This window comes from Pseudophryne corroboree, chromosome 7 (assembly GCF_028390025.1).
Source record: "Pseudophryne corroboree isolate aPseCor3 chromosome 7, aPseCor3.hap2, whole genome shotgun sequence".
In the NCBI taxonomy this organism is placed as follows: Eukaryota; Metazoa; Chordata; class Amphibia; order Anura; family Myobatrachidae; genus Pseudophryne; species Pseudophryne corroboree.
In genome coordinates this window covers 238,841,774-238,868,329 of record NC_086450.1, presented here as the reverse complement: position 1 = coordinate 238,868,329, position 26,556 = coordinate 238,841,774, and the positions used below count along the sequence as shown (strand labels likewise).

Sequence of the window (26,556 nt, the reverse complement as noted above, 5' to 3'; positions counted from 1 at the left end):
ATTATCCCTAAGCTACATAAGGATCCACAGCGCCCTCCTGGTAGACCGATTATATCAGCCAGTTAGGTTTTTGGATTTTTTTCTGCAACCAGTTATCCAGGGCACTAGAATGCACCTTAAAGACACGTCGTCACTTTTAAGAGAGTTTGAGGAGATTGGCCAATTACCTCCAGATATGATAATGGCAAGCATTGATGTCACAAGTTTATATACTTGTATTCCTCACGATCTGGGTTTGGCGGCTGTATATGAATTGATTTGTGACAATCCATTATATGAGGGACCAGAAGTAGGCTTCTTTATGAAGCTACTGGAGTTCACATTAAGGCACAACTTTTTCTTATATGATGGTAGTTTTTTTCTGCAACAAGCAGGATGTGCGATGGGGAGCCGGGTGGCCCCCTCGTATGCTAATTCATTCATGCATGTGGTGGAAGATAAATTGTTTTTTTCAGTGCCTAACACTCAAAGCTATGTATTTAAGTATTTTAGATATATAGATGATATTTTGTTGTTCTGGACAGGCAGCATTGAGTCGTTACAGGATATTATATCAGCACATAATGCGTCTTCCTGTCCAGCCAAGTTGACAGCAAATATCAGCACTGAGAGGGTACAGTTTTTAGATGTGGACATTAGCATCAGTGAGGGACAATTACGGACCAGTCTGTATGTAAAGCCCACAGACCGGAACACTCTTTTACAACATAATAGCTTTCATCCTGCTGCGACCATTGACAGTTTGCCTTTTTCCCAATTTATTAGAGCCTGTCGGATTTCCAGTGATGTTAAGGATAGAGAGGTTCAAATTGATAAAATGACCTCTAAATTCCTTGAACGAGGATATCCGCAGAAGTTGCTCACGCAGGCGAAAACGAGGGCTTTGTCATTTGATCGACTCACATTACTGAAGCAAAAAGAACCAAGAACAATAGTAACACACACAGTCCCTTGGGTTAATCGTTATACTAGTAAAAGTAAACACACATGCAAAAGGGCCAAACAGCTTTGGCCCATTATTAACTCAGAGCCTGAATTACCATCCCTACATAATTCACGTCTCCTGCCTAGCTTTACTAGGGGCCCCAACATCAAAGATCGGGTAGTCCGTACAGACATCACTGGGATGGGGCCACCTAAACAGCATTTTCTGTCCAGAAAAGGAGGTTGCTTTAAATGCACGGGGTGCACGACCTGTAGTGCATTGATTACTGGTAACAGGTTCAATCATCCATTTTCTGGGAAGGTATTTTTCATTAAACCAGCTTTGTCCTGTACCTCGAAGTTTGTGGTTTACCTTCTGTCTTGCCCCTGTGGTTTACATTACGTGGGGAAGACAGAAAGGCAATTCAAAGAAAGGATTGCCCAACATAGGACTGCCATTAGGGCAGCATTGCTGTCTGGCACCAGCGATCAAGCTGTGGCCAGGCATTTTGCGCAGGCCAGACATAGTTTAGCGGCATTGAGATACAGAATGATTGCACAGGTGCCCAAGTCATTGCGAGGAGGTGACCGGGGTAAGAAGCTGCTACAATTGGAGGCATGGTGGATTTTTACCCTTGACACCGTGAACCCCAAGGGGCTGAATTCATCTTTAAGCTTGTCTGCGTTCATTTAAATAATTCTAATAATTTACATCTTTAACTATGGGCAGATTCCATACTGTAGTTTGTTAATTGTCCAGTGTATTTGAATAGGAACATCATAGTCCAGTTCGTCATATTTTCAATTCACTGACTCTATGGCTGGTATGGCAGTAGAGTCAGCATACATAATGTAGTGTAATCAGCTAACCATGAGATATTACACTCAAGTTAAGTAAGAGTATAGGTTAAATGCAGACAGGTTTTGTTATGTTCCGGACCTGTTATTATTAAGTATCTGTATTATTAATTTTTATATATGTTGTTCAGTCCACGTTTTGTGCTTTTAATGTTTACTGTCACTATAATGTTGTTTTACACTGATTTTCATTGTGGGGCTTTTTCCTCACATCTTATTTTTGTGTTCACATGTTTTTACATATTGTTACCATGGTGATGTGTAAATGCATGCTGCTCGTTTTCCCCAGACCTTCCAGCGCAGACTCACATGACCTCACTGTTTCCGGTGACGTCAGGGTCCTGAACCCGGAAGGAGATGCAGGCGTCCGTGGACTGCGGCCGGCGGCGGGCGAGGTACGGGCGGCATGTAAGTATAAATGTTTGTTCATGTAAGATGCACATGTTATCCTGATGACGGGGTGAGACCCCCCGAAACGTTGCTCTTGACTAAAGATTTTTTGCACTTTAAAAAACGCTGGGAGTGCCGCCTCTTTTCTTTGTATATATTGGGATTTATTTTCTCATGGAGGGCACCCCAGCAAGTTATTTATAGGTGACGCTGTCCCTTTGAGTGCCGGGTTGTATCGTTATATATATATATATATATATATATAGGAAAAGAAAAGCGGCACTCGGCGTCTTTGAAGCAATTAAATTGTATTAAAGCAACACTTAGAGTGGTCCGACGTTTCGGGGCTCGCACGCCCCTTTGTCAAGGTTGTACACCTTGACAAAGGGGCGTGCGAGCCCCGAAACGTCGGACCACTCTAAGTGTTGCTTTAATACAATTTAATTGCTTCAAAGACGCCGAGTGCCGCTTTTCTTTTCCTGTATGCAAATCATGTTTGGGATGGCACCGGTGCAGCGAGACTGATTTTTTGGGAGTGCCGGTTCGTTTGTCTTCTATATATATATATATATATATATATATATATGTGTGTATGTGTGTGCTGGCACGCCCCTTTGTCAAGGTGATGAACAGTGGGCCGAGGGCTGCTGTGACTTTCACTTCTTTCTATCTTTTTCTATCAAATATTACCCTGGAGGCACCGGAGCAGTTACTCACTGTAGGTTGGAGTGCCGGTCCATACACCACTAATATATATATATATATATATATATATACTGTGTGTATGTGTGCATATATATATATATATAATTTTTATCTTTTTGTGTATCCGGCACTCCCTGGACAAGTGGTACACCCGTGTGCCTTCACGGTGTGCATTTGCTTACACCCCTGTATGCATAAATCGCTAGGACGGCACTCCCGGATTTGAAAAAGTGAAAAAATGGCCGCTTGGTCCTGATGACGGGGTATCATCCCCCAAAAGGCTGAAATAAACCACACCTTTTTTCAGTTTTTCAAATCCCAGAGTGCCTATCTATCTATCTATCTATCTATCTATCTATCTATCTATCTATCTATCTATCTATCTATCTATCTATCTAATGTATAGACATATTTATGTTATAATATATATGCATGTGTAACAATTAGTATTTATTAGTCTTATAAATCAATGTTATCGTGTGTATGTGTATATACTCGTATGCAGGGACGTAGCAAGAACATTAGGGGTAATTCAGACCTGATCCCTAGGGTGTGTTTTCTGCATCCCTGTCATCAGGTAGTCGCCGCCTACAGGGGGAGGGTATTGTGTGTCTGTAGGTGTGTGATCGCTTGTGCTGGAGAGCTGCACAAACAGCAGTGCTTACAGTCTCTGCACAGCCAGAGCTGACGTCAGAAATCCTCCCACAAAATGGCTGGTCCCTCCTGCGTTTTTCCGGACACTCCCTAGAAATGGTCAGTTGCCACCCACAAATGGCCTCTTCCTGTCAATCTCCTTGCGATTGCCAGTGCGTAAGAAATTTTCTCACCATCCCGTTGCTGACCGGCGATCCCCGTTGCTGAGGTTCGTCACGCCTGCGCATTGCAGTGCATACGCATGCGCAGTTCAGACCTGATCGCAGGCTGTGAAAAAATGCACAGCAGCGATCAGGTCTGAATCAGCCCCATTGTGCGCCCCATAGCAACATTTTGAAAGGGCCAGTTTCAATGCTCTAGAGAGACACCTCTCCTCAGCAGTTGGTTATTTTCTGCCCTATAATTGCATAGTAGTGCCTCAGTTAAGTTATGCCCCATAGATTGTTTTATGAACCACAGTAGTGCCTTATTTATATTATGTCTTATTGTAGGGCTGCCGGTACACATTATGCCACACAGTAGCCCCAATTCATATTATGACATACAGTGTACCCAGTTCATATTATGTCACATTACAGCGCTTACCTTTACAACATTCACTAGATGTTATGATTTTAATTTTAAATCTTAGACCCCCCCACCCCCTGTCTTAAGTACCCCAGGCCCCCCGAAGCCTTAATCCAGCTCTGACTTCCAGGTTTATGACCTGAGCCTTTCTGGGCTTGCACGGTTGTCGGCCAGCACATGCGCGAGCTGCTAGGGACACTGGAAGAGTTCCAATTGGACCCCTTTCCAATTGTGATTTTATTTATATATGAAGGATTCAGTAATGGTTTTATGTTTAAATATTGTGCGTTTGTGCAATAAAATTTATTAAAATTGACCTTTAGTGGTCATTTACTAAATATACAGGAGCAATCTATTTTACTCTTTGTAGTTTGGTGGGATACTAGTAGATATTTTCTAATTGCAGCCAGAATTTATAGAAACAGTTCAGTTTTAGTGCTTAAGGCATTCCTTGTCTTACAAACAGAATGCACCCACATCTATTACAAGACAGTGCAAACACTTTCATTCTTGTACTGTATGTATTATCTCACATTGACTATTGCAATCGCCTCTTTACTGGTCCCCTAAGCAGACTGTCACCCCTACAATCTATGTTGAATGCGGCTGCTAGACTGATTTTCCTCATAAAATGTTCTTCTACTTCTGCGCCACTTTGTCAGTCCCTATATTGGTTTCCTGCATTTAACAAAATCCAATATAAAATACTTATGCTAACATACAATTTTATCAACAAAACAGCATCAACATACAGTACTGTACATCTTTTCTCTTGTCTCAAAATATCTCCCAACCCAGCCCCTCTGGTCTGTACAAGATCTGTGTCTCTTATCCACACTCATTAACTGCTCTCATTCAAGGTAACATGACTTTGTTGTGCTGCACCTGTACTGTGGAATGCCCTCCCTCACACAAGAAGACTTTCTTCTATTATACAAACCTTCACAAGTTCCCTGAAAAGTCCCCTCTTTATCTTATCTTTTTCCCTCTTAACTCCAATAAACTATTTCAACCAATTACCAACAAAGCATTTCTTCTTCTTCCAAATTCAACCCCCTTGCCAAATCCAGACCAACACCTATGTGACTGGATAATACAGCTGAAGTATGTATGTATTACTGTTGCGATATGGCTGGACCAATGTGCGGTATATGACACTTAACGTCATGTATTGAACTCCTGTTCTAATATAGATTATAAACTTATGAGCATCCCTCTCTTACTGCTTTGTTGTCTATTAATACCCAGACTTTTCATTACTATTCCCAATTGTAAATTGCTATGGAGTCTGCCAGCGCTATATAAGTAAATGGTAATAAATAATAACAGTTGATATGACCATGTATATTATACCTGTATCTGGTCTGGTTGAATAACAAAACTATTCTGCAATGAAAAAAAGAACGGAAAAAGATTAAAAATAAATTATATTGTGTTTTAATGTTGTTATTATTAGTAGGATAGAAGAGGTGATGGAGGATAAATACCTCCCAGTTAATATTGAAATGTGTGGGTTTTTATCACTATAAAATGTTTTCAGTATTTGAAAACTTTTTGTAATTAACAAGTTTGATCTTTTTGTTTTGTTTTGTTTTAAAACATTTCTACCAAACAACTAACACGGTAGAAACAAATACAAAGAGAGGTAGGGTGAAAAAACAATGTGCCCATCAGTGTGGTCGTTCAATTTGTATCAATCTGATTTAATTGTAAACATTAATGTTTATGGAAAACATGTAATTAAATCCAACTGACATAATACAATAAGCATTTTCAAAATTCAGATTTTGATGGTGATGTATCAAATCTTCTATAGAGGATGAGAGAAGAAGTTGTCCATATCAACCAATCAGATTATTCTACCTAACATTGTATAGAATTTACTAGATAAATGATTGCTAGAGGCTAATTGGTTGGTATGGTTAATTCTCCACTTGTCCTCGGTAGACGGTTTCATACTGTACAACTCTCTCTTTATGAGAAAAAAAGTTTGTTTCCCAATTAATGTTCTATCAAGTCTAATATTGCATATATTGTGTAACAAATTGTATTATGCCAATCAATTAATGCCTGATTGGATATAATAAAATCTAGTTGTACTGTGAAAGGGATTTGAAAGCCATCTAATATAACAACATTCAAAATTTGTAATTTTTTTTTATATGTTGCTTATTATGCTTGAGATACTTCATAGGTTCATTAGAAAAGTCTGAAATTATGAGTTTAGGTTCAATATATCTTTTGTGAGCTTTGTGGGATAAATATAATCTGAGTTTAGCTGCAAAAATAAAAGTTTTCTACATGTTTTTGCAGATCTGTATTAATAAAGTATAGATTATTGATAACGACCATGTTACCGGTCCATCATCAAACAAAGACCTGCAGAGAAATGTAATAGGGTCCAGGTTTGCGAAGGTACAAGATTTCAGCTTAGATTGCCCGTTTGTTAAAAGTGGTAATTATTTACAAGGCACAACCAAGTTGGTTTTGCCTTGTAAATGATTGCCGGTTTAAAAATATGGGCAAATCGACTGAAATCCCGGACCTCCGCAAACTTGGACCCTATTACACTTCCCCACATATTTCAGTACATGTAGTGAAGATGGAAGTTCTTGCATGGTAAATACACATACAGATTGCACCGTTTGAAGAAAAAAATCTCTACTTACAAAATCTGAGTTCATTCTTGTTGCTTGTAAAGTCCATCTGGATCCCTGAAACATAAAACATGAAACATATTAATATATTCTTCACATTAGGGCTACAAATGGATATTTGAGAATCCTAGGTCGGTGGATTTTACAGAGCCAAACACAAGGTTACTTCTTTTAAAATATTTTAAACTACTGTTCACAACCAAAATACTGTAACAATGTTGTACCAATACATCATTCTTTACGTGTATTTCAATAGCAACATGACCATTTATTATTTGAACTGTATTTTTTAAGCAAAAGACCAAACTTGTAACATGATGTAGAAATACCTCAAACTGCAATATGAACATGCTGACTGTCCATTAATCTAAACTGCCCCATAGTTTATTGCCCTCTTGCCAGTTACCTGCTGGTCAAACAGTGCCCAGAACATTGGCAGCGGAATGTAGAGGAAAAGGACTTTCGTTACCATTTTCACTTCTGTAATCAGCTTTTTCTGCAAAGAAAATTCCATTTTGTCAGGTGTATCCAGGAAAACAGTGATAAAGGAATCTAAACACGGCTGATAATTGGCCAATCAGTACATGAGGAGACACATTACATTTACTTTGAGAGTAATCGTTATTTACTAAGGGGCAAAACAATAATTATCTTATGGAGGCAATATTTTTATATGAATATATTAAGGAGTAATAATATTTATTTATTAATTAATTATTTAATTGGGTTAATACAATCTCATTATTATTTTATTATTTTATCATTATTATTATTATTATTATTTTATGATGTAGGGACAATTTATAATGACAGAAAATAATGAGTATTAATCCGAAATTTCATGATGTGTGTCATGTCAATGTTAATAATTAGGATGGTAGTTTTAATGTATTGCTTTGCAAAGTGTTTATTGTCCATCCCCCCTTCCCCTGCAGTTTGGTCTATAGCAAATAATGAGGTTTCAAAAAAAAAAAACCCAAACAGCCTTTTCCATAAACCACCTGTAGTCTTAAAATATGTTACTATATTCATATTATATCAATTTGTTATAAGAATGAGGTTGTTATTGCTGAGATGAACAATGGTCATTCATCCATACAGCAATTTTTTAATGTTGCTTAATGTTAGACTGTTGCAATGTTTGTTCTTTATCTTTACACAGTCCAATCCACTCTCTCTCATTGTTAGATTCCAGTTTAATCAGATAAAACATTCAGTGATCATATGATTCATCTATATGTCATTGACCACAAGCATAAGACGCGGTAACTGTTCAATGTTGTGTTCTCACCGGATACTTCTCAGAGGCCCAGTCCAGCCAGTGCTCTCTCTTGGGAAATGATTTGGTGCGATGATTCCATCGGTTCTTTATGGCATACTAATACAACAAGAAACACACAGAGCTCACACTGACTTTTCAGTTTTTTTGCAAGTAGACTGGAAATAATTAGAATTTTAGAAGTAATTATTTATAAAAGTAACCAGAAAAAATGCTAAGTAATATACTGATTAAATCCTTCTGAAAAAAAAAGAAAAAGATACTGGTAACATTTATAGGGCTATACTATATTAGATAAAGGATATGAGTAATGATAAGAAAGACAGAACTGGTGTTATATAAAGGTATCAGTGCACTTGTTCATCCAGGCAAAGGAGTATCTAGTAATAACATTGAAACAGAGAATGTGACGGCAGATAAGAACCACTTGGCCCATCTAGTCTGCCCCTTTTTTTACCATTTTTTTTTTTTACCTCAAACCTTATTTGAACTTTATTTCTTTCTTTCCACTTGATGAGATCAGGGCTGCAAGGAGAAATCCTGGGCCCCGGTACACCGGAGTGGGTGTGGCCACAGTATGTATATGTATTTATCTATTTATATCTATATATATATATCTACATACTGTATATTTATATAGAAATATATATAGATCCATATATCTATATAGTAATATAGTAATATATATATATATATATATATATATAAATAACACTAATGGTACTGTATGATTGCACGTATTATTTATAAGACACAGTGCCGTGTCTGTCACTCACAGTCACAGTTCTCAGCTCACAGTGTCGCAGCCTAGCAGGCTGTAACTGAGCTGAACTGCGCCACTTCTTAAACCCACAGGCCAGGTCTAGCCAGCTGCATGCCTGCCCACCTCCCAATCCCTGCCCACCTTCCGGAGCTTGCTGATTCTGAAGAGGCCATCCAGAGCCGGCAGCAGAGAATGACTCGCGAGTTGATGATATCATCTCGCAAGATCCTAGCAGCGGTGCAGCAGGTGGAAGTGGCTGTGAGGGACGTCCATGACAAGAAACAAACAGCCAGGTGACACACACATACATACCCCCTCCCGGTGGTACGACCAGCTGCTCACCCACCTGCCCACTGATTTATAGTACAGAAAAAAAATGTATCCCACCAAAATAATGGCTGCTGGTTTGCTCTGGCCTGGGCCCCCTGGCATGTCTGGGCCCAGGTAATCTGTACCCCCTCTCCCCCTCTCTCAACACCACTGGATGAGATATGATTAATATTTACAAATATATAAAGGGGCAATGGTGGTCATTCCGAGTTGATCGCTCGCTAGCAGTTTTTAGCAGCCGTGCAAACGCTATGCCGCCGCCCACTGGGAGTGTATTTTAGCTTAGCAGAAGTGCGAATGAAAGGATCGCAGAGTGGCTACAAAATAATTTTGTGCAGTTTGTGAGTATCTTCAGACCTACTCAGCACTTGCGATCACTTCAGACTGCTCAGTTCCTATTTTGACGTCACAAACATGCCCTGCGTTCGGCCAGCCACGCCTGCGTTTTCCCTGTCATGCCTGCGTTTCTCCGCACACTCCCTGAAAACGTTCAGTTGACACCCAGACACCCAGAAGGGGGCCTTCATGGCAATCACTCTGCGGCCTGCAGTGCGACTGAAAAGCTTCGCTAGACCCTGTGTGAAACTTCATTGTTCATTGTAATAGTACGTCGCGCGTGCGCATTGCACCGCATACGCATGCGCAGAACTGCCGTTTTTTTGCCTCATCGCTGCATAGCGAACAAATGCAGCTAGTGATCAACTCGGATTGACCACCAACGTGCGGAGCTATCATGTGAGTTATTTTCTAAGCAACCTCTACACAAAACGTGTGGACACCCGTTAAGGCTTGAGGAGAGGAAATTTCGTACTCAGTGCAGGAAGGGATTCTTCACTGTAAGGGCAATACGAACATGGAATACACTTCCAGAGAAGGTTGTAATGGCGGACTAAGTCAATGCATTTAAAAATGGGTTAGACAAATTTCTAATGGAAAAAGATATACAAGGATATAGCCTTTAACCTAAATAGATGAGGGAATATAATTCAGGTTGAACTCGATGGACTACTAGTCTTTTTTCAACCTCACCGACTATGTTACTATGTTACCCTTTCTGTGAAGTAATTTTTCCTCAAATTTCCCCTGAACCTACCTCCCTCCAGTCTCAGTGCATGTCCTTGTGTTTAATTCTTCTCTTCATTTGAAGAATGTTTCCCTCCTGGACTTTGTTAAAACCTTTGATATATTTGAATGTTTCTATCAAGTCCCCCCTTTCCCTTCTCTGCTCCAAACTATACATATTGAGATTTTTTAGTCTTCCTGTGTATGTTTTGTGATATAGGTCATGCACCAGTTTAGTTGCATTTCTTTGTACAGTCTTGTACAGAGGGAAGGAATACTGATGTACAGAAGGAAGGGACATGGAAAGGTAAAGAATGGAAAAGTACATAATGCTACACAACAATAGGGATGTACAGGAGGAAGGAGTGCTGAGAGGAACAGGAGGAAGGAGTATGGAGAGGTGCAGAAGGAAGGAATATAGTGAGGTAAAGAAGAAAGGAGCATGGGGAGGTACAGGATCAAGGAGTATGGTGATGTACTGAAGGAAGGAGCACATCAGGGTACAGAAGAAATGAGTGTTAAGGTGTTCAGAAGAAGAAAGAGTACGGATAGGTACAGAAGGAAGGAGTATGGAGAGGCACAAAATATACAAGTATGAAGAGATTTTCTTTAAATAAAAAGATACAGAAATCAGGACTGTGGAGATGTTCAGGAGGAAGGAGTTCAGAGAGGTACAGAAGGGAGGAGAACAGAAAGGAGGAGTACAGAGGGGTACAGAAGGGAGGAGTACAGAAAGGAGCAGTACAGAGGGGTACAGAAGGGAGGAGTACAGAGGAGTACAGAAAGGAGGAGTACAGAGAGGTACAGAAGGGAGGAGAACAGAAAGGAGGAGTACAGAGGGGTACAGAAGGGAGGAGTACAGAAAGGAGCAGTACAGAGGGGTACAGAAAGGAGGAGTACAGAGGGGTACAGAAGGGAGGAGTACAGAAAGGAGGAGTACAGAGAGGTACAGAGGAGTACAGAAAGGAGGAGTACAGAGAGGTACAGAGGAGTACAGAAAGGAGGAGTACAGAGAGGTACAGAGGAGTACAGAAAGGAGGAGTACAGAGGAGTACAGAATGGAGGAGTACAGAAAGGAGGAGTACAGAGGGGTACAGAAGGGAGGAGTACAGAGGAGTACAGAAGGGAGGAGTACAGAGGAGTACAGAAAGGAGGAGTACAGAGAGGTACAGAAGGGAGGAGAACAGAAAGGAGGAGTACAGAGGGGTACAGAAGGGAGGAGTACAGAAAGGAGCAGTACAGAGGGGTACAGAAAGGAGGAGTACAGAGGGGTACAGAAGGGAGGGGTACAGAAAGGAGGAGTAAAGAGAGGTACAGAAGGGAGGAGTACAGAGGAGTACAGAAAGGAGGAGAACAGAGAGGTACAGAAGGCAGGAGTACAGAGGAGTACAGAGAGGAGGAGTACAGAGAGGTACAGAAGATTGGAGTTAAGTGAGGTACAGAAGGGAAGAGTACAGAGAGGTACAGAAGGGAAGAGTACAGAGAGGTACAGAAGGGAAGAGTACAGAGAGGTACAGAAGGGAAGAGTACAGAGAGGTACAGAAGGGAAGAGTACAGAGCGGTACAGGATGAAGGTGTATGAAAAGGTACAGAAGGACTGAGTATGGAGAAGTACAGAAGAAAGGAGTACAGAGGTATGTACAGGAGGAAGAAGTATGGTGAGGCATAGAAGAAAGTAGTATCTATCTAATCTATCTATCTATCTATCTATCTATCTATCTATCTATCTATCTATCTATCTATCTATCTATCTATCTATCTATCTATCTATCTATCGTTAAAGGTTAGTGTGCTGATCATTTACCATGGAGGGCTACTAAAGAAAATAGAAAATAGATAGCTAAAGAAGGAAGGATTAGGAAAGGTTCTGAAGGGAGGATTTCAAGGGGTACAGAAGATAGGGAATGCAGAGGTACAGAAGGAAGGAATACTGAGATCTACAGGAGGAAGGAATAGGGAGTGGAACAGAAGGAAGTAGTACTGAGTGCTACAGAAGGAAGGAGTACATAAAGATACAGAAGGAAGGAATACAGCAGGGTTCAGAACAAGGCATTATTCTTATTCTTATTCTTATTATTACTACCAGTTATTTATATAGCGCACACATATTCTGCAACACTTTACAGAGAATACTTGGCCATTCACATCAGTCCCTGCCCCAGTGGAGCTTACAATCTAGATTCCCTATCACATGTACACACAGACACATTCACTAGGGTTAAGTTTTGTTGGGAACCAATTAACCTACCAGTATATTTTGGGATTGTGGGAGGAAACCAGAGAACCTGGAGGAAACCCACGCAAGTACGGGGAGAATATACAAACTCCACACAGTGAGGGCCATGGTAGGAATCGAACCCATGATCTCAGTGCTGTGAGGCAGTAATGCTAACCTTTACACCATCCATACTGCCCCATCTGGATAGGTACAGAAGAGAGGAGTATGGAGAGGTACAAAAGGGAGAAATATGGAGAGGTACTGTACAGAAGTAATGTTTATTGAAGAGATACAGAAATGAAGACTGTGGAAAGGTTCAGAAAGAAGGAGTATAGTAAAGTGGGGAAAAACATGGAGAAGTACAGAGAGAAACAGGAGGAAGGAGTATGGAGAGATATAGAAGGAAGGAGTATCTATCTATCTATCTATCTATCTATCTATCTATCTATCTATCTATCTATCTATCTATCTATCTCAATCTATGTTAAAGGTTAGTGTTCTGAGATTTTACAATGGAGGTGTACTGAAGAAAGGATTACGGATAGATACAGATGGAAGTGGTACCAAAGGGAAGATTCCAAGGGGTACAGAAGGTAGAATATGCAGAGGTACTGGAGGGAGTAGTATGGAGTGGTACAGAAGGAAGGAGTATGGAAAGGTACAGAAGGGTAGATTCTGAAGGGTACACAAGGTAAGTTTTGCAGAGGTACAGAAGGAAGGAGTGCTGAGAAGCAGAGGTATCACCGGGTGTGGTGACACCCGGTGCGCACACTGGATCTCCCGTGTGTCGTAGAGCCGCACTCGCAATGAAAAAGGGGCATGACCACACATAAAGGAACGTGGTCATATAAAGAGGGGGTATGGCCTCGCGGGATCCCAAGATCATCACTCCGGGGGCGTGCCCAGCATTCCCAGAGATGCTGGGCTCTCCCGGAGACAGACTTCCTGTATTGACAGCTCCTCATCTATGACAGGAGCCGGGTGCTTCAGGAAACTGCCACACTGCAGCACCCGACTTCTGCCGGCATTTTGGTGTCTCCCCGTCCGAGGGTGAAACCCGGATGTGGGTCGCATCCCCCGCACCCCACTTATGATGCCACTGCTGAGAAGAACAGGAGGAAGGAGTATGGAAAAATACAGAAGGAAAGAGTATGCAAAGGTACAGAAGGGAAGATTCCGAGGGGTACAGAAGGTAGTGTATGCAGAGGTACAGAAGGAAGGAGTACTGAGAGATACAGGAAGAAGGAGTATGGAGTGGTATAAGATCAGAGAAGCTGGCAAGAGGTGTCTATTTACACAAGATGCCTCTACAAAATAAGCATATTATTGAACAGCCGCTGAGAACAAAGTCGTAGCGGCTTGATTTAGAGTCCATATCTGAATGAGACCCATTCCTCACAGATGCAAATAGATGCAAATACGCAGTAAAACAAGAGCAAATGTAATAAACTTTCATTGTATATACTTAGGCTTACCATACTATCCCTTTATGGATTACACAGGTTCTATGGTTGATTAAAACCAGTTGAAATGTAGGATTGAAGTCAGCCAGCCCCTGTGTAATTCATGAGTGTTCCAGTTTAAAGCAGGACAGTAGAGATCCTGGCCAGGCCCAGGTACTTTTCAGGGGTCATGGCCTAATCGAAGGAGGCGTGATCATGCACCCTTAACTAAATAATATTGAAAACATTGTATTTTAAATGCCTCCATGGTCCCACTGCAGTCTAGCACACAGTAGTCTGTGTTGGGCTGAGGATAAGAGCTGCAGCTACTGCTACAATGTGCTGGCAAGGGGGCCTGGGGCCCTCACTGGGCCCCTCCATCAGACCTGGACCCGGGTAATTTGTACCCTTCCCCCCCCCCCCCCCTCTCTCGACACCACTGGTTTAAACGAATAGTATGGCAAGCCTACTGTATGTTTTACTGTGGTTTTAGAGCATACATATCCCCCTTAGAATTAGTTAGCTTTCTATTAAGTAGTCAGTAGTTGCAGCTGTACATTAGCTACTTACTCCAATACACTTGAAGACTGAGGCTAAAATATTCCCTTGCGGAGGATATTTCTTGTACATCCCACTCCCACTGACAAACACAACTGGGGGAAAATAGAGAGAGAACAGTCAGTGATCAGAAGATGCCCTTTCATGACCCATAATCCTGTCTGCATGAAAGAAATGATTAACAAAGGATGCATTCATCTGCTCAGTGTATTGGAAACATACCTAAAAAAGGCGAGTGTGTTAGAGTAAGCATTAGTAAGGTCATGCATACACATGGGGGAGTGTATACTTTGGCATACAATAAGTGATTATAAATTGAATTAGAATAGAACTGATTGTGATATAATTCTGAACAAAATATACATAAAATCTTTTATGTACCAATGTAAAGTATAATCATCAGCTACATTCAAAGGGGCAATTTTTTTATGCTGAGTCAATTAAAATTTGGCCTTTCAGATGAATAAGTACCAGTGACATTACTGAGGCACTGATGCATTGAATACTTCAGAAATGCCAATGGCTCCAAGCACAGAAATGGAAAAAGTCTTATGCGAGGGCAGAGTCAGAGGTCCTGTTTTAACAATCTGCTGGTCTGAGGGCCTAGATAGGAGAATTCTTAAGAATCACTAGCTCCTTATGAACAATGAAGCTGATGTTATTGGGGGACGTAGAGGAGGAGAAGGCTGCGGAGGCTGCAGGGACATGGGGGGAGGGGGGTCTGCGGCTTCTGCAGAGACACGCGGTGAGCTGAGGTTAGGGAGAGATGCAGGGGTGGAGGTCAAAATAATCTTAATTAAGACAGGTTTGTCAAAACCCATATTACCTCTGTTGTATGATGACATTGGTTATATTTATACATAAATAGATATCTTCTGGACCGTGTGGTTGGTCACATGAATAGTGAATAACGACTGAGGTTATCGTCTGCCCAGGGAGGACCCATTTCTTCAAAGGTGGTTGCAGGAAAACATAGGTAAAAAAAGACTCAAGACTCACTCAAGCCAACTGACCTGATCCTAGTGGGGGAGCTCCAAGCAAAAATAGTGTACAGGACTCAAAGATTTCTGATGCCAACCCTGCTGCTGTCCATGGATGATTCTGCTTGTCTCCAGCCTTCGAAGCCAGCAACATCATCATCATCAGCAGTAGCAGCACAGCAACAGTTGTCATGCTGCTGCTGGGAAAGCGGGGGAAAGAAGAACACACAGCAAGCACAGCCAGGGCCATTGCTGATAAAAAGAGGAGGCCATCCATCTCAAGTGTCCGAGGTCCCCAAAGGCTCAATCCGGCCCTGATAAGAAGAGTTATCTGCCATGCATTGACACAAGAGTACTGTACCTGTGTACATAGCTGCAGTTTTGGATGCCTAGCTAAGTATAAGATAATGTAGCATCTTCAACACTAATTTATTTTATTTTACTTTATTTATTGAATAGCTGTAAATAGAAGAAAAGAGACTCAGGGAGAATTCAGTTACAGACGGATGACTTCACACTGCTGATTCAGCGTGGCAACAGCTGCACTTTATGGTAGGCTGGTGGGTGAGGGGCATGAGATACAGTGCTGTTCCCGGCGACTAAACGCAACGGTAATGGCAACTTGCACCCTTCGCCCCCAATTTAGTTCCCCCCTTAGAGTATATAAATCATAGGTGTCACCAGCCTAATCTTTGCACCTACTATGTCCTAGTTTTATCAAGCCTTGGAGAGTGATAAATTGCACGGTGATCAAATACCAGCCAATCAGCTCCTTACTGCCATTTTACAGGCTGCGTTTGAAAAATGACAGTTAGGAGCTGATTTGTTGGTACTGTATCACCGTGCAATTTATCACTCTCCAAGGCTTGATAAATCTGGCCATATGAGTCGCTTTCTATGTAAAAAACAAAACAAAAGTACTTTGTGATTGCAGGTCTGCCCTGGGGCTGGGTCTACTTACTGAGTGCAACAAACATCAAGGCGGCTGGAACCCCAAATGCCAATGCATAACAGTCTGTGCCGAAACACTGGACACCTCCTGCAGGACAGACAGGAATTATACTGTACATTATAGGTCAGAACATGAGATTTGTTTTACAACTGCATCTACAGAAAAGAAACTCAATACGGGGAAGCTGATGGAAATTTTGGATAAAAGTTGATGGCATCCAAACACTGGGCTCAATTCAACTGAATGCAAATTAAATAGCGCCGGGAAGGAGGTCCCAGTAATAATCAATTCAGCGCGCTGTTTAGTCCGAATAGTGGATTTCTGAAAAAAAATTGCAAAACTAGTGCAGCAATGCTGTTTTGTGCCATAGCGCGGTGCAAACAGCATCACAGCGGGGCACTTATGTCGGAGAATACCTGTTCTTGTGTTGAAACACCCTGTTTAAGGCATGAGCGCGGGCATTCTCCAACACAGCAGCACGCTGAATTGAATAATGTCAGGACCTCCTTTCTGCCGCTATTCAATTTGCGTTCAATTGAATCGAGCCCATGGTATTAAATTAACTTCTTGCCATTCAGAAGGCACAGGTGAAGGTAGCTATACTGACCACGAAGTACTGGGGTCACCAAGGTGGAAATGAGACTTCCTGCATTGATGGACAAGTAGAAGATGGAGAAGAATTTGCTTCTTTCTTTAGCCTAAAAATCCAGAATCACAGATATTTTATGTGTTACAGAGAGATAAAAGTCCAATTGGGACCTGCTACAGAGTGGGGCAGAAATCTGATTGCGTGCATGGAAATGAATGTGTATTTTCATCCATATATAAAGTTGTGGTACATTCAAACTTTAGTCATAGTTTTCAACTATGTGCACTTGACACAGACTATCGGCGGTATGTAATGTCGTTCGAGTCTGGCGACTGTGCGGGATGCCGGGACGAACTCAGACACTTTTTTAAAGGGGCAATCACTTACAAGGCAAAACCATGCCTTGTAAGTGATTGTCCCTTTGAAAACACATCCGAGTTCAGGCTCAAGCGGCATTACCTCCCACTGCATACTTGCAAATTATATTCCTGTAAACAGTCTATATGGGCCATAGATGTGTCAATATCTATCTACTGTATATATCTAAAATTATAAAATTGTTCATTTGTATGTATGTGTTGGGTAAATGCTGCAACTACTGAACTCATTTTGATGGGGTTTTCACTGAAAAGTTCCTTGAGATTTTCAAATTGTAGATATAAAATCTTACTTGATGTTCTTCAAACTGGTCCCCTCCAAAGGCAGCCACACAAGGTTTAATGCCACCTGTGCCAATGGCAATAGCGATCAGGCCGATCATGGATAGAGCTCTGTGACATATAGATTGTTGGGTTATAATCTTGTCATACTGCAGTGATCACATCTACAGGCGCGGCCTGTAATCTAAATCTTACACCAGCTGAATGAATTTAATGATTTACTGGATTTATTCAAACTTTTGATTGACTATAAAAGCCCAGCTACATTAGAGAAAGTACCACTGGATTGACTGTATATGAGCCACTTCCTACAGCTGAAATGTGTTCAAACTTAGGGCCTAATTCAGCATGAGTTTTAGTTTTGCTAGAAATCGCAAAACCACAACTCATGTCTCCAGCATGCGGGAAGGGGGGGCAGCCCTCCGCCAGGACACGGTCGCAGTTAAAGTCCTCGCGCATAAACACAGCAGCGTGTGCACATGCGCAGAAGTGCTGAAATCACCAAATAGCGATTTCAGCATTTCTGTGATCTATGCTGAATCGGGCCCTTAAATTGATACAGCCATCAAATGTGAACAGTACACGTTTAACAAAGGTTACCATGCTTTTTAATTGTTTAACATCTCATTTACATAGTGTATGAAAGTCAAAGTATTTTCATACAATAATTTTGTCTTTCAATCACAATCTGCACATAGAGAACTTCGAAACCTGAACAGCAAAGCTCAAACATGATCTACAAGCGCAAGTTAGGAACATCTAATGATTTCACAGACGGAAGCGTTATTTTTTTTCTTATTGATTTGTCACATGCAGTATCAGTATGATTACCTGCCACTATGGGTACAAACCTGTTGCAGCTTCTGTGGGGTTCTGGCAATGTTTTTGCGAGATTTCATGCATGTGCAGTGGAGGCTGGACAGGAGGTAAGACACATGCACTGTGGGGGCCAGCCAGGAGGTAAGACACATGTGCTGTGGGGGCCGGCCAGGAGGTAAGACACATGTGCTGTGGGGGCTGCCAGGAGGTAAGACACATGCACTGTAGGCGCCGGCCAGGAGGTAAGACACATGCACTGTAGGTGCCGGCCAGGAGGTAAGACACATGCACTGTAGGTGCCGGCCAGGAGGTAAGACACATGCACTGTAGGTGCCGGCCAGGAGGTAAGACACATGCGCTGTAGGTGCGGGCCAGGAGGTAAGACACATGTGCTGTGGGGGCTGCCAGGAGGTAAGACACATGCACTGTAGGTGCCGGCCAGGAGGTAAGACACATGTGCTGTAGGTGCCGGCCAGGAGGTAAGACACATGCGCTGTGGGGGCCAACTAGGAGGTAAGACACATGTGTTGTGGAGGACGGCCAGGAAGGTAAGACACATGCACTGTAGGTGCCGGCCAGGAGGTAAGACACATGCACTGCAGGTGCCGGCCAGGAGGTAAGACACATGCGCTGTGGGGGCCAACTAGGAGGTAAGACACATGTGCTGTGGGGGCTGCCAGGAGGTAAGACACATGCACTGTAGGTGCCGGCCAGGAGGTAAGACACATGTGCTGTAGGTGCCGGCCAGGAGGTAAGACACATGCGCTGTGGGGGCCAACTAGGAGGTAAGACACATGTGTTGTGGAGGACGGCCAGGAAGGTAAGACACGTGCGCTGTAGGTGCTGGCCAGGAGGTAAGACAAATGTGTTGTGGGGGGCGGCCAGGAGGTAAGATACATGCGCTGTGGCAGCCTGCTAGGAGGGAAGACACATGCACTGTGGGGGCTAGCCAGGAAGGTAAGACACATGCGCTGTGGTGGCCGGCCAGGAGGTAAGACACATGCGCTGTAGGTGCTGGCCAGAAGGTAAGACACATGCACTGTGGGGGCCACCAGGAAGGTAAGACACATGCGCTGTGGTGGCCGGCCAGGAGGTAAGACACATGCACTGTGGGGGCCGCCAGGAGGTAAGACACATGCATTGTGGGGGCCAGCCAGAAGGTAAGACACATGCGCTGTGGGGGCAGACATATGCGCTGTGGGGGCATGGCCAGGAGGGAAGACACATGGCCCCCAGAGAGTAAGACACATGCGTTGTCGATCTTACATGGGGGGAGTTTTGTCTCCTCCACTCTAGAAACAAGTGGTTAGTTCACCTAACTCTTTTCACTTAAAAAAACAACTGGGAGATATTTGTAAACAGTAATATTCAATGTCCAAGTGCCCTGGTGGTCAGACAGAAGAATCAATGTCGCAGACAGTGAGTGGAGACAAAGATAGTGCAGGATGAGTCCAAGAGAGTGGAAGGCCTGCTTAGAAGAGTAAATATATGTATATTCCTAACCTGAGGTTACATATAATGTAGAAGGACCGTTGTTTTACTTACACATGCACATCTGTGTTTCCAATGGTAGGAATGGCACCCACAGACTTTATTACGTGACCGATGACGTACAAGATGGACAACCAAAAGATGGTGCTGCAATAACAACAACTGGTCAAGCCTCAAACTGACATAACACGTTTTTATTAATTTGGGTTATGTATTGTTAAAAATAGTTAAAAATATAAAATGACAACCAAAAAAACAAAACCTTGTGTTGACCTTTTTGTGTCGACCATGTTCATGCTAAACTTTTTACCTTGTTGGACTTTTGTACCCGTTGATCTTTTATACTGTCTATCTTTTTCATGTTGAACATTTTGGGCCTAATTCAGATCTTATCGCAGCAATAAATGTGTTAGCTAATGGACAAAACCATGGAGGTCATTCCGAGTTGTTCGCTCGCAAGCGGATTTTAGCAGATTTGCTCATGCTAAGCCGCCGCCTACTGGGAGTGAATCTTAGCATCTTAAAATTGCGAACGATGTATTCGCAATATTGCGATTACACACCTCGTAGCAGTTTCTGAGTAGCTTCAGACTTACTCGGCATCTGCGATCAGTTCAGTGCTTGTCGTTCCTGGTTTGACGTCACAAACACTCCCAGCGTTCGCCCAGACACTCCCCCGTTTCTCCAGCCACTCCTGTGTTTTTTCCGGAAACGGTAGCGTTTTTTCCCACACGCCCATAAAACGGCCTGTTTCCGCCCAGTAACACCCATTTCCTGTCAATCACATTACGATCGCCAGACCGATGAAAAAGCCGTGAGTAAAATTCCTAACTGCATAGCAAATTTACTTGGCGCAGTCGCAGTGCGGACATTGCGCATGCGCATTAAGCGGAAAATCACTGCGATGCGAAGATTTTTACCGAGCAAACAACTCGGAATGAGGGCCCATGTGCACTGCAGGTGTGGCAGATATAACATGTGCAGAGAGAGGTAGATTTGGGTGGGTTATTTTGTTTCTGTGCAGGGTAAATACTAGCTGCTTTATTTTTACACTGCAATTTAGATTTCAGTGTGAACACACCCCACCCAAATCTAAAGGGTCCTACACACTTAAAGATTTCCCTTAACGATATGAACGTTCTCAAACTTGTTCATATCGTTCAGTGTGTAGGCACCAACGATGAACGATGCGCGGCCCCGCACTCATTCATTGTTGGGGCTGGGTCGCTTATGCATGCAGGCCAATATGGACAATCTCGTCCATATTAGCATGCATTGTTATGGAACCTCCCACCCGGATCACTGAGTGTGTAGGGGGCACATGTTATATCTGCCCCCCCTGCAGTGCACATGGTTTTGCCCATTAGCTAACAAATTTTCTGCTGTGATCAGATCTGAATTAGGCCCCATGTCCACTGCAGGGGGGCAGGGCTGTTGAGTGCCATATAGGCCTGGGGGAGTGGCTTATTAAGTGGGCTTGACTATGCCCTTTAGTTTAAAATTATGTGAATAATTGAATAATTGCAGGGCCGCTTGGCACCCCCACGTGCTCCACAAGAGAGGGCCCCATTTTAACATAGGGGGGAACCATTTTAACATGGGGGGGCAGGGGGGAAGGCCCCGCTTCCTACCTTACTTGATCTGGAAGCGGGTCCCTCTTCCCCGTCCAGCTCCATCTTCCCAGTGATATTTGGGAAGATGACGCTGGCGACTAGAGAGCAAAGACTTTCTATGCTTTCTATGTGCGGCACCATCTTCCAATGATATCACCAAGTGGATGTTACCGCTGCCGGCCGGCCACAGTACAGGAATCCTTGGCGGTATGGTTAGCGGACCCGGGCACCCCCTGGACCGCACCAGCAGCCTGGGCCCGGGTAATTTGTACCTGCTCCCCCTGCCTCTTGGCGCCACTGAGGGGGGGGGGGGGGGGCAGATATAACATGTGCAGAGAGAGTTAGATTTGGGAGGTGTGTGTTCAAACTGAAATCTAAATTGCAGTGTAAAAATAAAGCAGCCAGTATTTACCCTGCACAGAAACAATATAACCCACCCAAATCTAATATCTGCCTCCCCTGTAGTGCACATGGGGGGTAATTCAGACCTGATCGCTAGGCTGCGATCAGGTCTAAACTGCGCATGTGTATGCACCGCAATATGCAGGCGCATCACACGGGTACAAATCGGATCGCCGCTCAGCGATAGGTTTGTGCGAAGGATCAATTCGCACAGGTGTTCGCAAGGAGATTGACAGGCGTGTCCAAGCGTTTGCAGGGCGGGTGTCTGATGTCAATTCCGGTCCCGGACAGGCTGAAGTGATCGCAGCAGCTGAGTAAGTCCTGGGCTGTGCAGACACTGCACAAAATCTGTTTGTACAGCTCTTCTACACATGCGTTCGCACACTTGCACAGCAAAAATACACTCCCCCTGTAGGCAGCGACTATCCGATCGCAGCAGTGCAAAAATCGCCTGCTAGCGATCAGGACTGAATTAGGCCCATGGTTTTGCCCATTAGCTAACAAATTTGCTGCTACGATCAGATCTGAATTAGGCCCTTTGACTTTTGGGGCTTGATAGTGCTGGGGATCTTTTTCTACTGGGGGTTGTGAAGTAATATTACAATGGGGACCTATGGACAGGGGGGATGGGGTGCAAAACACCCCCTAGGTATATCTTTTAAAATTAACTATTTCAATATATCAAAGGATGCAATATTGTGATGAATTTCAGTGCATTTAGGGTGACATTCTTGTTTAATGGGTATCTGGAGAACCATTTTACTCCATAAAAAAATTACAAATTTAAGACATCCTCAGAAATACTGGTGATCTGGCATTGGCCATAACCATACCTCCCAACTTCTGTCCCTCAGTAATCGGGGCACACCGCGACAGAGGTGGGACAGTGGTTAAAGGGGGTGGAGCCTCACAGAAGGGGGTGTGGCCTATTGCCACAACTCCCATTTTTTCATTTTGGGGGCGTGCCCAGCGCTCTATGAGCTGTTGGGCAGCCCCTGACTCCCCTCCTTGTGTTGATAGATGCTGTGCGAGCAGCGGTGATCACTTCATCTCCCAACTGCGACCCCCGGGAGGGACAGCAGGACAGTGTCCAATTAGCGGGCGGGACAGTTGGGAGGTATGCATAACATCCATCATAAATTATCACATTTGTGATAAATCGATATCCTATTAACTGCTAAAAGTTATCAGCAATAAATCTCCATAGGGTTTATTGCGGATTTCTCTTCACCATCTTTGAGCAGGGGATAAGTAGTGCAAAATCCCTATGTTAAGTTAAAAATGTTGGAATTTGGTTCAGAACCCCTGGGACTCTCCTCTGAATGACTAATTAGGCACTTATAAAAGTTTTTAATCGTTGTTAATTGGCAAATAATGACATGTCATTTTTGGGGGCAAAAAATGCAAAGTTATGGATTTTGGGGTACAAGGTATGGGACAGGTATATTGGGGTGCTTTATGAGTGGGACAAGTGTTTTTAGGCTTGCAGGTGGGAATAATCGGTTGGTTTCCACTTTTTTTTAAAGTTCCCAAAAATGACCCAAATATATACTTATACCCATTTTTATGTACCCCCATTTTTATGTACCCCAAAATTAATGAGAGCACTTATTTTGCAGGAAAAAATATTTTTAACATTTTAATACATTTTATTTTTACATTCATAGAACAGCCATTTGACCAAATTTAATTACACCAAATAGATTTCATTATGGCCACTAAAAGACCTCTATATTAGTTTGGCTTTTTGGGGGGTACAGATAAATTTACCCATTTTCTCTATACTTATCTCAGCTTTTACCAGCAAGAATTACCACATGAATACCGTTATCGCCATTTTGGAATAGTATAGGTGCGATAAACGGAAGTGCACAGGCTGCGATAAGCGGATTTTTCTGGAGATAGATGCGATAACATTAGCCATGATTGCGTTGTTGCTGCTAATTGGATACCCCCCATAGTGCACTACTTATGGGAAATGCATGGAATAAACATTTACAGTAAGTATAAACAGTTACACATGAACTATGGAGAATATCTGACATAAGTGACATTAGTGACATACTGTAAGTGAAGCTCCACTAGGCAGTATTATAAAATGACAGTGGGCATGGGTTTCATTAAGCAGTATTATAAAGTGACAGTGGGCGGGGCTTTTACTTTTGCAGTTGCCACTTTCTCCTGCTGTGTCTGCAGTTCTGCACAGAGATTACCCTCAGCGCAGAATGTGTATCACAAATTTCCACCAACTAATTGCACCATTTGTCTGCACCATTATTAGCCTGTAAGTAACGTTTATAGGCAGAATACTGGATTGCTGTTTGTTTTTGTACATAAAGCTGTTTGATCTCTCTATACAGAAATGTTTACTGTACAGGAGACTGGGGAAAACCTTACTTGAATTTCCCAAGCCAAGCATCAGCGATAGGGGCTCCGATAATTGGGGTGAAGTAGCAGAGACCAGAGAAGGCGTGGTAGACTGTGGTGGACAGGTTCTCATCCCAATGGAGATAGTTGAGGAAGTACAAAGTGAGGACGGCTGGAAACAAGTAAAACAATGTCACTTGTACATACAGTACACAACAATAAAGGTATCCTCCAACACAAGTTATTTAATCTATCTATCTATCTATCTATCTATCTATCTATCTATCTATCTATCATTTCAATGTATAACACTGTTTCTATTGAGACAATGGATGATAGGCATATAAAATGGTAGGTGCTACTGAGCGATATATACTGTAGTATACACAAGATATCATAACACAGTGTGGTTAGAAAGATGAGACATATTGGGCCAAATGTAATAGGGTCCAAGTTTTTGTGCGGGACAAACACATGACTTCTCACACATTGGTGCGAGTTTGTCCCAAAACTCCACCAGCGTAATAGCCCAGTCACTTACAAAGCAAAACCATGCCTTGTACATGACTGCGCTTTAAAAAGGTCAGAGTTTGTCCAGCATCCTACTCAGATGCAATTACATCCCGCCGATCTAATCTGTATTAACTTGAACTTTAGGTGAGAACCGGCACCTTGTTTTCTGGGTAGCAGTACCTTTTTTTTTATTAAAAAAATAAAAAGCACTGTATAAAAGAGGTATTGCCCACATTGCGACAATACTAAATAAAAACTGTGAAGCATACAGCTGACAGATTCAAAAACACATTATTGCAGCAGCGATTACGAGGTAATAGTGAGCTGTGGCGTGAAAGGAAAAACACGGCTCCACCAATATAATGTATTTGTGTACTATATGTATATATATATATATATATATATATCTCCGTGTATTCATTTACATGCAAAATATCCCTACAATATGTTTTTATGACCAATAAAAAAAGCCAATAAAGATAAACAGATATCCAAGGTCAGGAATAAATTATATTTTGTTGATATTATTGGGCTATCTGTGGTACTTTGAACAGTTGGACTGGTTCCATCTGCGCATCTTCAGCATACCATCCGAACATGCAGAATTATTCAGATTACAGTAGATACGTGTATGCTTGATTCAGCATGGAACCTGAGGCTCTCTACGTTGTTTATCTCTGCTGTAGAAAAGGCCAGTATGGTCTTACCTTTCATTCCATAATAGGAGAACCTCTCGCAGAACTCGTTCACGATGATGAACATAATGCTCAGGGGGTAGTTGGTTCCACATATTGTCTGTAGAAAAATAGACATACTGTATACTGTATGTTAATGACTTTTTATTTCATGTGATAGACTAGAGACTGGAAACTTAAAACATTTGGTGACTGTATGACTTAGAAGCAGAAATAAGTATACTCTTAATTTTCAGAAAAGCATTAAGGATACCAAGGTAGAGAAGCGGCATCCTGAATTGTTGCCACAAAATTTCCATTATGTGATAATGTTCTGCTCTTGTTTACCTGCAGTCATTTCCAATTACAAAACAAAGACTGGATTGATACCTGCATGGACAAATTCAGGGGAGGGGGTGGGGGTGGGAGGGGGGTGGGGGTGGGGGGGATGGGGTTCCGGTTGCCCGGAAACCCTCCTCCTCTTGGCAAGTGACTCAAATTATAACAGCAATAGCAATGGCATATAATATTATTACTGGAGCTGCCACCACATCATGCAGTTTAAGGGTCGAAGCAGAGCTGCTGCACATGCACATGCACAGTGGTAGCAGCTTCTTCTACCAAGTTTGCTGTGTGTGTGAGTCTGAGTGGTGTGACATGTGCCACTGCACAGGACACCACAAGACAAGAGGCACTGTTCTGCTGTTCTGTTCTACCAAGTTTGCTGTGTGTGTGAGTCTGAGTGGTGTGACATGTGCCACTGCACAGGACACCACAAGACAAGAGGCACTGTTCTGCTGTTCTGTTCTACCAAGTTTGCTGTGTGTGTGAGTCTGAGTGGTGTGACATGTGCCACTGCACAGGACACCACAAGACAAGAGGCACTGTTCTGCTGTTCTGTTCTACCAAGTTTGCTGTGTGTGTGAGTCTGAGTGGTGTGACATGTGCCACTGCACAGGACACCACAAGACAAGAGGCACTGTTCTGCTGTTCTGTTCTACCAAGTTTGCTGTGTGTGTGAGTCTGAGTGGTGTGACATGTGCCACTGCACAGGACACCACAAGACAAGAGGCACTGTTCTGCTGTTCTG

General features: G+C 42.7%; 1 protein-coding gene across 1 annotated transcript in view; it reads right to left on the bottom strand.

Moving 5' to 3' along the window:
- SLC15A2 (solute carrier family 15 member 2) overlaps nt 1–26,556 on the bottom strand; it is a 102,129-nt gene that overhangs the window by 56,117 nt on the left and 19,456 nt on the right. The window contains exons 3-13 of the mRNA XM_063934047.1: nt 25,500–25,587; nt 24,310–24,451; nt 19,952–20,044; nt 17,599–17,698; nt 16,947–17,037; nt 16,349–16,426; nt 14,420–14,502; nt 8,047–8,133; nt 7,162–7,251; nt 6,768–6,812; nt 5,452–5,484 (exon numbers count right to left, since the gene is read on the bottom strand). Coding sequence (XP_063790117.1) covers nt 5,452–5,484; nt 6,768–6,812; nt 7,162–7,251; nt 8,047–8,133; nt 14,420–14,502; nt 16,349–16,426; nt 16,947–17,037; nt 17,599–17,698; nt 19,952–20,044; nt 24,310–24,451; nt 25,500–25,587 — 930 coding nt within the window. The remainder of the gene's footprint in view (nt 1–5,451; nt 5,485–6,767; nt 6,813–7,161; nt 7,252–8,046; nt 8,134–14,419; nt 14,503–16,348; nt 16,427–16,946; nt 17,038–17,598; nt 17,699–19,951; nt 20,045–24,309; nt 24,452–25,499; nt 25,588–26,556) is intronic.